This window comes from Myotis myotis, unplaced genomic scaffold (assembly GCF_014108235.1).
Source record: "Myotis myotis isolate mMyoMyo1 unplaced genomic scaffold, mMyoMyo1.p scaffold_m19_p_2, whole genome shotgun sequence".
Taxonomy (NCBI): domain Eukaryota; kingdom Metazoa; phylum Chordata; class Mammalia; order Chiroptera; family Vespertilionidae; genus Myotis; species Myotis myotis.
In genome coordinates, this window is record NW_023416324.1 from 134114132 (window position 1) to 134126262 (window position 12131).

Consider the following 12131-nt stretch of genomic DNA (forward strand, 5'->3'; position numbering starts at 1 on the left):
CTAAAAGACTGAGATTTAATTAGGATTGCAGTCTGGTTTTCTGTTCTTCACATCACACCACACTACCAGCACTCCACTAAATAACAGTGAGTTACAGCCAAGTTAGGTAAACATACAGTGTCTACTGAAGTAGGTGTTCTTAAGGAGAGCCAAAGAAAACAGAGGTAGCAAAATAAGGATACCAGAGGAATTCAGGCATCTGGCTCTTACAACTCCAAGAAACTTTAAACACCCACCCCGAATAACATAAAAGTATATACTAAAATGATAAACAAAAAAATATAAACCATATTTCTATATAGAGAAAATGCAAATTCTATAGAGAGAAAAGACAAGCATCAGAAACGATTCAGATATGGTACATATGTTGAGTTATTAGACAGGGGTTTAATAAACTATGATTGATATATTATGGTTTCTAATGGAAAAAAGAACAATACATACAACAGATGATGTAAGTAGGAAGATATAAATTATAAGAATTGACAAGAGGAATAAAAATCAAAAAGCACAGTAACAGAAAAAAAAATGCTTTTGATGGGTTCATAAGCAGACTTGACAGGGAAAAAAGTTAATGGACTTGAATATCAGTCACTAGAAACCTCCCAAAATGAAGTAAAAATATTTTCATTCACAGAAAATTCAAGAATCATGTCACAGTTTCAAGAGGTGTAATATTCAAAATAAAGAAGGATATGAGCAAAACATCTACATTTAATCATATCAATCAAACTTAAGAAAACCAAGACAAACATAAAATCTTGAAGGAAGTTGGAGAATTAAAATATGCTATCTATTGATGATAGCCATTCTGACAGGTGTGTGATGGTACCACAATGTCATTTTGATTTGCATCTCTAGGATGATTGGTGACTGAACATGTTTTCGTATGTCTTTTGGCCTTTCTTCTGCCTTCTTTTGAAATGATCTATTTAGGTCCATTGCCCATTTTTTGATTGGGTTGTTTATCTTCCTTTTGTTAAGTTGTATGAGTTCCCTATAAATGTTGGAGATTAAACCCTTATTGGAGATAACATTGTCAAATATGTTCTCCCATGCAGTGGGCTTTCTTGTTGTTTCTTTGATAGTTTCCTTTTCTGTGCAGAAGCTTTTTATTTTGATGCTAAATCAGCTAACAGCCTTATGGGAGATCCTTTGTAGGTAACAAATTACTTTTCTCCTGGTGCCATTAAGATTCTCTCTTTGTCTTTAATTTTTGGCATTTTTATTATGATGTATCTGGGCAGGGGTCTATTTGTTTTTTTTCTTTCTTGGGACTCCAGAGTCTCCTCAACTTTTGTGACTTTTTTCTTCACCGGGTTAGGGATGTTTTCTGCCACTATTTCTTCAGAAAATTTCTCTATCCCTTGTTCACTTTCTTCACCTTCTCAAAATTTTAAGATGCAAATATTGTTACATTTCATGTTATCCCATAGCTCCCTTAAGCTATCCTCCTGTTTTTAAATTAGTTTTCCTTTTGGGTTCTCTTATTGAGTGATTTTTTCTTCTCTGTATTTTAATCCATTGATCCGATCCTCAGCTTCCCTAAATCTGCTGTGTATTTCTTCCAATGTGTTTTCTTTTTAAAATTTTTTTTACTGCTTAAAGTATTACAAAGAGTATTACATATGTCTCCTTTTTTTTCCTGCCCTTGACAATCCCCTGGCCTCCTCTACCCCCCAGTGTCTTATGTCCATTGGTTATGCTTATATGCATGCATACAAGCCCTTCAGTTGATCTCTTACCCTCCCCTCCTACCCCCAACCCTCCCCGGCCTTCCTGCTATAGTTTGACAGTCTGTTCGAGGCTGCTCTGCCTCTGTATCTATTTTTGTTCATAAGTTTATAATGGTCTTTATTACCCATAAATGAGTGAGATCATGTGGTATTTTTCCTTCATTGTCTGGCTTATTTCACTTAGCATAATGCTCTCCAGTTCCATCCATGCTGTTGCAAATGATAAGAATTCCTTCTTTTTTATAGCAGCATAGTATTCCATCGTGTAGATGTACCACAGTTTTCTAATCCATTCATCTACTGATGGGCACTTAGGCTGTTTCCAGATCTTAGCTATGGTGAGTTGTGCTGCTGTGAACATAGGAGTGAATATATCCTTTCTGATTGGTGTTTCTAGTTTCTTGGGATATATTCCTAGAAGTGGGATCACTGGGTCAAATGACAAATGAGGCATGAACATACAATGGAGTCAAGACAGTCTTTTCCAAAATGGTGTTGGGAAAATTGGACAGATACATGCAAAAAATTGAAACTAGACCACCAACTTAGACCATACACAAAAATAAACTCAAAATGGATAAAGAACTTAAAAATAAGATGGGAAACCATAAAAATACTAGAGGAATCCACAGGCAGCAAAATCTCAGACATATGCCGAAGCAATTTCTTCACTGATACTGCTCCAAGGCCAATGGAAACTAAAGAGAAAATAAACAAATGGGACTATATCAAAATAAAAAGCTTTTGCACAGCAAAAGAAACCATCAACAAAGCAACAAGAAGCCCCACTGCATGGAAGAACATATTTGCAAATGTTATCACCAATAAGGGTTTAATCTCCAACATTTACAGGGAACTCATACAACTTAACAAAAGGAAGATAAACAACCCAATAAAAAAAAATGGACCTAAATAGGTATTTTCTTAAGAAGACAGAAGGAAGGCCAAGAAACATATGAAAACATGTTCAAAGTCACTAATCATCTGAGAGATGCAAATCACAAAAACAATGAGGTACCATCTCACACCTGTCAGAATGGCTATCATCAACAAATCAACAAATGACAAGTGCTGGCAAGGATGTGGAGAAAAAGGAACCCTCTGCACTGCTGGTGGGAATGCAGACTGGTGCAGCCACTATGGAAGACAGTATGGAGTTTCCTCAAAAAACTAAAAATGGAACTCCCATTTGACCCAGTGATCCAACTTATTTTATTTTTAGAGAGAGAGTGGAGTGGGAGAGAGAAAGAGAGAAAGATTGATTAGTTGTGTCCCGCACACATGCCTACCAGGGCCCAAATTCGAGCCTGTAACCCAGGGACATGCCCTACACCGGGAATCCAACCATGACCCTTTGGTCCCAAGGCCAATGTTCCAAGCACTGAGCCAAATCTGCCAGGGCTTGATAGTTTCTTTTAATGCTGGAAAGGAAGTCATTTTATGCATTGGTTGTACCATTAAGCTAATAGTCTTTTAAAATATAAACCTCAATATATACCCTGGCCAGTGTGGCTCAGTTGGTTGGGCCTCATCCAATGTACCCAAAAGTTTCTTGTTCGATTCCTAACCAAGGCAAGTGATCAGATTGCAGGCTTGGTCCCCAATGAGGGGCATGCATGAGGCAGCCAATTGATGTTTCTCTCTCTCCCTCTCTCTTCCTCTCTCCCTTAAGTCAATAAAACATATTTTTTAAAACAATATAATAAATTAACCTCTATAATATGAAATTGTTCTAAGAGCTTACGTGTATCTCGAATATGTGTAATATTCTCTACCAGTGTCATTTCGGAGGTTAGAATTTGACCCAGGTTTAGATGTCAAATTGGTAAATCCTCTTACATTGTGTTTTACAAGAAAACAAAGCTTTTAGCATTTTTTATGTAAATCAAACATCTCATGATTTCCTCACATTTCACAGTAAATGTTGAGACTCCACAACTTGCCAAAAGCACAGTTTTCATTTCTTCATTATTATATTTGACCCCTAGTTTGAAAATTATTTTAATTATTTTTGATTATTTACTATAGAGAAATATGCAGTCTTAATCTTAGTCTATTAAAAATTAATGGCACTGAGGACAATAGCATTGATTATCCAATAAAGTGTATATAACATACTGGCCACCGAAGTGATTTTTTCTTGTGTAAATTTTTTACTTTAAATTCACTTTTAGCCAGGGATGTGAAACCAAGAATACAGATGGAATCCTATTTTAGGGTCAAAGGCTTTCTATTTTTCATTCTCCAAGATTCATGGTTGAAAGCAGTAAGGCAAAGTTCCCTATTGGTCAAGAACAGCAGTGGCATTAGGGATCCAGAAATATTGACACCATTATTATAAGCATTTGTAAGCACAAAATTGACTTTATGCATTTGTCTAATAGTGTGTTGGCATGTTTACAAGCTCTGAAAAATACTGCCATAGGTTAGGTGGGATAAGACCCAGAGGCAGGGCCTATTAGGGGTAAAGAAGACTGAAGAAGGCTAAGTCATGGCCTGGCTCTAATGTAATATATGGTTTGGAAATAAACACATATTGCTTGTAAGGGAGGAGGCATATTCTGTGGTGGGTGGGATGTAGAATGGAGCAACTGTATAGAGTTCAAACCCTGTATAAAGCCCACCTGTTTCTAGAAGATATAGCCTCGGGCCTAGAACAGAAGCCTGAAAAATAAGACCTTTGGGCTTGACAAGATCAAGCATTCTTGACAAGGCCAGAGGCTTCCTCTTTTCCCAAACCTCTGGGGAAATAACAAGGAAAAGAGTAGCAAAAGTGACAATGGCTTGTTGTAAAAATATATGAGACTATTAATAATAGTGGGGGATATTCGATAACTGTTAGGATTGTAAGGAATTATGTTTTCAAATCCACATATATACACCAATATACACCTCACATATAATTATGTTTGTACAATAGTTAAATAGTTAAATAGGATATAAAGAACACTATTTTCTGTGAGACAAGCATGATTCTAAGCCTAGTTTTCTTGGGTACTGCTTAGCCTCACCATTGGGCAGATTTAGTAATGTGATTACCCTAGACACATAAAAGAATTGCCTTTGTTTAGTTCAAGTCATCTATCCTCTAGTTTTGATATGGAGCAAAGGATTAAAAGGCTTTCAAGTTCATGGCAGAGTTTCCATTGGATAAAAGGGATCACTGTGGTCCATGGACGTGGCAGTCCTGCAGTGCTATGAATACTAGCTGGAGCCTGGAGTGCACTGATGTCATGCACAGGTCATAGAACACTGCTGAAACCATAGCGATGATTTGCATCATAACTGTCCTGTTAGTGTCCTAGGCACTGGTCAGAATAGTGATTGGTGAGGGAGAAGTCTCTCAAGTGACTTGTTATTAATTGTAATTTGTTTATATTAATTGTACTTGCTTTATTTTGATTCTTTGTCATCATCAACTTATACTCTGAGAGTATAGTTTGGGGAGAAAGGTACTTGATTTGAGTGACTCTTTACAGAGTTGAACCATGAAACATAAAGAAAAAAAGAAACATCTGGAAAGTAAGTATTTCATCAAAACTGCAAGGATGTCAAGAGGTATGTGTTAAGCACATTCTCAAGGCATAGGGTAATCAGGTAATATTTTCTAAAGAAAGGGGGAGAGAGAATTCCTAGTTGTGATGAGGAAGGGAAGGAGAGAGGGAGAGATAGATAGATGGGGAGAGAGCTATAGAAGGAAAAGAAGGAAGGGAAAAGACGAGAGACGAAGGCAGGGAGGGGAAGTAGGAGAGAAAGTCTGAGAGGGAGACAGAAAGAGAGAGGAAATGAGAAAAGATAAGGGGAAACAGAGAGAGAGGAGGGAGAAGCAGGAAATAACTTTGAACACTTAAAACTGGTTCTGTAACAAGAGAATAATTTCAGAAATGTAAACTATTAAGATGTAAATGTGGGACTCCTATGTGAAATGTAAGAAAAAATGGGATGCAGAAACACACAAAAACACAAACAAAATACTGTTTAACAATAATGGTTAAAGTAAGGAAATAATTTGGCTCTTTCTGGGAAAAATGGAAAATTGAAATAATTTGGTTACTATGGAGATTAAAAGTAAACAAGTAACCACTAGGCAGAAGAACCATTGTCCCATTGTTCAGTGGTGGGAGGGTGACAGCTTGGAGCCAACCCCAAAGTTCCAATGGTCGCTCACATCTAAAGAGGACTGATATTTCTAACTTGTTTGGGATTTCGGCATCCTCCAGTGGACCTTCAGAAAAGGCTGTCTTCATTCCACTTTCAAAAACTATTAGTGCATGTTTAGAGAGGTTATTAAACATGAACTATGCGACATTCAAACTTACACATACACACATATACTAGCAGAACAGAAATAAGAGAAAAATAGAAATCTAACATAATTGCGCATAAGTATGTACCCATTCCAATTTTTTCTCTCTCAAAAACATATAATATCTCTATTTCATTAGAGTAGATCAGCCTTTAGTGCAGTGGTTCTCAACCTGTGGGTCGCGACCCCTTTGGGGGTCGAATGACCCTTTCACAGGGATCGCCTAAGACCATCGGAAAACACATATATAATTACATATTGTTTTTGTGATTAATCACTATGCTTTAATTATGTTCAATTTGTAACAATGAAATTGGGGGTCACCACAACATAAGGAACTGTATTAAAGGGTCGCAGCATTAGGAAGGTTGAGAAATACTGCTTTAGTGACTAATATACAAATGGATCTATTACTTGCTTATATGACAAATCAGCACATATGTGCAGGCCTCAAGGCAAGTCTCTTCCATGAGATAATTTATGGGCCTGAGCTGAGGTAAACTTTGTTATCATTAACATGAAGCTTTCAAATAGACCCCAGGATATCAACATCCCATCAGCTAGGAAAGGGAGGACCATGGAGATGCACATAGGAGGTGTGTGAGACAGTGTCTGGAAGGGGCACATGTCATTCCCTTTGTACAAACATAATCACATGGTCAAAACTACCTGCAAGAAAAGCTGATAAGTAGAATATAGTTGTATGTCCAGATAGAAAGGAGACAGAAGACTCTGTTCCATTTAAAAATAGCATTCTTTGTGCAAACCCATTATTTATTGTCACAGTAAATTTGACTGCACATACAATACTTTTCATAGAAGCCATGTTACCCTGTCCAGGATGGTTGAGCCCATTTGTGTTCACTGAAATTTTCACATAGTAGACCCTTTTAATTAGTATTATTGTTATATAATTGTATTGCTTTATGTTGTTTTTTTACTTTATGTTTATTGTTTGCACTATTACAGATGTTCCCATTCTCCCTCCCCCCGTCACCTTTAGCACCTCCGCCTACACTGACGTCCTTTCTTCTGGCCATCACAACACTGCTGTCTGTGTCTGTGGCTCATGCATATATGTTCTTTGGCTAATCTTTTGACCTTCTTTCATCCCATCTCCCCCTCCTCCCCTCTGATATCTTTTAGTCTGTTCTGGGTATCCATGCCTCTGTTTCTATTTTGTCAGTTTATTTTGTTCAATAGATGCCACCTGTGAGATCATATGCTATTTGTCTTTCTCTGACTGGCTTATTTCACTTAGCACAATAATCTCCAGGTCCATCCATGCTGTTGCAAAAGGTATGGTTTCCTTCTTTTTTATGACTGCATAGTATTTCATTGATTAAATGTACCACAGATTTTTTTAAAACTTATCTCCTGATGTACACTTTGGATGTTTCCATATCTTGGCTATTATAAATAATGCTGCAATGAACATAAGGGTACATATATTCTCTCAAATTGGGGGTTCAATTTTCTTAGGATATATTCCCAGAAGTGAAATTGTTGGGTCAAAAGGCAGTTGCATTTTAAATTTTTTGATGAAACTCCATACTGTTTTCCACAGTGGCTGCACCAGTCTGTATTCCCACCAGCAGTGCTCTAGGGTGCCTTTTTTTTCCCATATCCTCATTGACACTTGTTGTTTATTGATTTTATTGATGGTAGTTATTCTGGCGGGTATGAGGTCATATCTCATTGTTTTTTGTGATTTAAAAATAATAATTTTTTTAGATAACGGAAGAGAGAGAGAGAGAGAGAGAGAGAGAGAGAGAGAGATTGTTGTGAGAAACTTCTATAGGCTTCCACCTGCACACTACCCAAATTGGTATCAAACCCCCAACTTGGTTATGTGCCCTGACTGGAATCAAATCCAACAAACTGAACCACACCAACCAGGACTCATTGTGGTTTCTCTGTGCATTTATCTGATGATTAGTGATTTTGAGCAGTTTTTCATATGTTATGGGACATCTGTATGTCCTGTTTGGAAATGTGTCTATTCAGGTTTTTGCCATTTTTAAATTGGGGTTTATTCTTCCTGTTTTTAGTTTTATAATTTATTTATATATTTTGGAAAATATCCCTTTATGTGATGTAACATTGGTAAATATATTCTCCAATACAACGGGTTCTCTCTTCATTTTGTTGATTTTTTTTTTTGCTGTGCAGAAGCTTTTTGTTTGTTTAAAGGACAGACAAATACACAAATAACAAACATGGACCACATCTCTATATGTCTAATTTCTCAGCAAATTTGCAGCACAGACACAAGGCAGTGGCCCTAACTCCAGGCTGGAAACCATGGGCAGCTTCTTCTTCAGATGACTTATCCTGCATCTCTTTTAAAGAAAAGCTAACTGTCCTAACAAGTTTTGCTCAGTGGTTAGAACTTTGGCCTGTGGACTTAAGGGTCCCAAGTTCAATTCTGGTCAAGGGCATCTATCTTGGTTGTGGGTATATCCCCAGTACGGGGTGTGCAGGAGGCAGCTGATCAATGTTTCTCTCATCGATGTTTCTAACACTCTATCCCTCTCCCTTCCTCTCTGTAAAAAAAAATAATAAAATATATTTTAAAAATAAAATAAAAAGACTTTAAAAATAAAAAAAAATAAAGACAAGGTAACTAGTGCTGGTAAGGATGGACAATTGAATAGGATGCAAAGTGAAGATGGGATCTAGACAAAACCCAGAGCTGTGCTGCGTGTTTCTGCCCATTAGTTGACACAAGGAGTGGGATGGGGAGGACTACGGGGGAAAAGTGGGATATATGTAATACTTTCAACAATAAAGAATTGTTTTGAAAAAAAAATTACCATTAAATAAAAAACTCAAATGCATCTGCCTCATCTTTAATGTGATCAACAATGGAAACATTCTAAGGGAAAAGCACTTACAAGGACTGGCGCAAACCTGAAGAGAGCAGTGGAGAACGGTATTCTGTTTGAGGAAATAATAGGAGAGGGACTAAGTGAATTAGAGTTTTTCCAAAGAAACATGAAAGAATATGTTCCTGTGACCTGGAAAATGGCATGTTATATTACCAGGAACGTGTGAAAGCACTAATAATTTAAAACAGAACAAAAGTGGTAGGATACTCAAGAACTGACTTGAGATACAGTACAGACATACACAAGTCGAAGACCCCATCACATTCATATATGTTCATAGCCAATATTTTACGTTTACAGTCATCCCTTATCAGACCCATTTGCACTCACCGGCTTAACATTCATTTCCTTATAGTCTTCCACAAGGCATCTAAATTCCCCATGCTCCATTTTGTCTGTACCACAGAAAGATGAAATGTCTCTGACTCCTAACACACTAGATGAGTATCCTTGTTTTTAAATTTTATGGAAACTGAAGGGCACAATATATGCTTTGTGTCTGGTTTCTTTCTCTCATCATTGTATTTGTATAATTTATTCATGCTGCATGTGACTTCAGTTTGTTCACTCAATGTATACCATTGCGCGAATGTAATTTCTTTATTCATCATACTTTTCTGAGCAGTTGGGTGCTTTCCATCTGAATTACTTGAAAAGGTGATGTTTTGGGCATTATATTACACGTACTTTTCAATATAGACATTTCTGTCTGGTCAATACTTAACATTTAGACTGCTAGGCCTTAGCTTGCTTATTCTATATTGGCCCTTTCAGAACTCAGTTTTTCACCATCTGCTTTCTAATGCAATCTCGTGTTACTGCACACCTAATTTACACACTCTTCTCTGCACTCTCTGCCATTTTTTCAAAGCCCAGGATTCTTTCTCTTATGCAACTTGGTTTTCACATCCTCAAATTCTTTAATTATTTCCTCATATTTTTGCAAGTACACTAATTCCACTAGCTTCAAAGATAATATTCTCAGTAATAACACTCCATATCTAAACAACATGATATGTAAAACACACACAAAAATCCATCAGTAGAGGAAAAGTAATGTACACACATATATGTGCTTAACTAACATACAGATACAAAGCACACATACCATCCACGTCACACAAAACTTATCCATATTCACATTTGCAAACAACAAATCAATCACAGTATAAAATCTTAACCCAGTTTTAACCAACACATTATGAACTAAACACCAATCACATTATGTTCACTATACCATACTGCTAAAAATGTGAAAAATGCATTTACCGGAAACGTTCATGAGAGATGATGATAATCTTAAACGGTAAAATAATGAGCACTGAGCTTTGTGAACAATGAAACAGAAACAGTGACATGAGAACACAAAATGGTTAATCTATTCAAAAATTATCTTTTCACATCTCTCTATATATGTAGTTCAATATAGATATCAATATAAATAGATATACATGCAGAATGCTTCATAAAACTCGCACCGCATATTCCTTAATTGTGCAATTTTTCATGAGAAAATTGAGTTTCTATCCACATTTTAGTTCATGTATACTCTTTTCCAGGCATACTTCTGAGTATATGATAATCCATACACATCACCAGAAATATCACATACAAGATACCCAATCCCAGTGGCAACCACCAAACACAGTTTTAATAAGTGTTTGTTTAGACTTTACAGTTAATGACATTTTATATGGGAAAGCCATCTTAATTTTTATGAAAACAATTATCATGTGTGGTAATAATGCCTGACATGTAATGTCCACCCAACATGTAGTTTTTGAAATGGCACAGACCCCACAAAACGCCACATCTCAATGTTCTTTTTTATTCCAGGCCCCTGCAAAGCCCAACAGGATGCGCCTCAGTCATTTGTGGAGGCCCCAGGCTGTAGTCAGGCAGCAGGAGAAAATACATCCTCCTCTGAATATTTCAGCTGTGTGTCTTCACCGTACAAGCTCGCCCACCATGAGGAGGATGGTAAGGAATATACAAAGGCGGGATCTGAGCTTGGTCAGGAGATGCAGCTGAGCTGCTCAGCCCAGTCTCTACTAATTTCACTTTCCCATCAAAAACAGGAAAGGGATTGAGGGCCGACAGACTAGTACTAAGGCTTCTGCACAGGGACAAGTAGGCAGTGTGCCTTCAAGGACAGGGCAAGGCCGCTCAGCACACATTCCCAGCGTAACAGCACTGGGACCGCTGTGGCTGAGGTAGTGGACAGAGCTGATATGTGTTTGCAGTTTTACTCAGAACCTGCCCCTCAGGTGAGCACAAACTGATATTCTCCTCACACACTCACACATCTGTACTCCTTCATATCAGGTATGTCCCTATTTCTTCTTTTAACTTTTTCTCTTAAATACACAGGACTTCATTCCACACTTGTCTTCCCATTCTCTAGTGGCATTACCTAGGTACACTCTTACCTTGATTCCTTCACCCATTCCACACTAAATCTAAAAATAATTTACATGCAATAACACAGATAATCTGTTTTAAATCCCTCATTCTAGGTCAAACACTTGAAAATTCATGTGTCTTAAAGGAAATGAACCTTGATCTGCTCTCTTTCTAATCCACAAGCTACTTCAGCCACCAAGGCTTTTACCATTCCCTTTTACCAACATCAAAAACACTCATGGGAAATATCCCAGAACATACATACAACTCACACAAACATACATACAATACTATATCCTCATAATTATGCCACGTAAATACCTCAAATAAAGCATACCGCACACATAGTTACACCATGTAAATACCTCAGGTGAGGCATTCCGCACACAGAATTCTGAAATATCGCACACAGATGTACTCTCACTCTACATGCTCACATAGGGCATGGCCATCTTACCTCCCACAGGCCCCCCCCTCAGTACCCCACCCCCTACACACACATTCTAGTTTTCTTATGTTTGCAACTATCTTTCCTAGGATTCCATCAATTACAACAAAATGTTTCCTATCTTGGAGCCCTTAATATGCCCGTGTCCCAGTCAGGGCGGAAATGGAAGATCATGGAGGGACACATAGGAGGTTTGTATGCGATGTCTGTTAGTGGCACACGTAATTTCTATTCATTTTTCATTGTACGAATGTAATTTCATGGTGAGAACTACCTGCCATGGAAATTGATAGCTATAACATAGTTGTATGTCCAGGTAGAAAGGAGACAGCAGTCTCTGTTCCATT

General features: G+C 37.5%; 1 protein-coding gene across 1 annotated transcript in view; it reads left to right on the forward strand.

Annotated features, from left to right (window-relative positions):
- LOC118675682 (protein FAM170A-like) overlaps window positions 1-12131 on the forward strand; it is a 63908-nt gene that overhangs the window by 47077 nt on the left and 4700 nt on the right. Inside the window, exon 2 of the mRNA XM_036348511.1 lies at window positions 10770-10913. Within this exon, the coding sequence (XP_036204404.1) occupies window positions 10770-10913 (144 nt within the window). The remainder of the gene's footprint in view (window positions 1-10769; window positions 10914-12131) is intronic.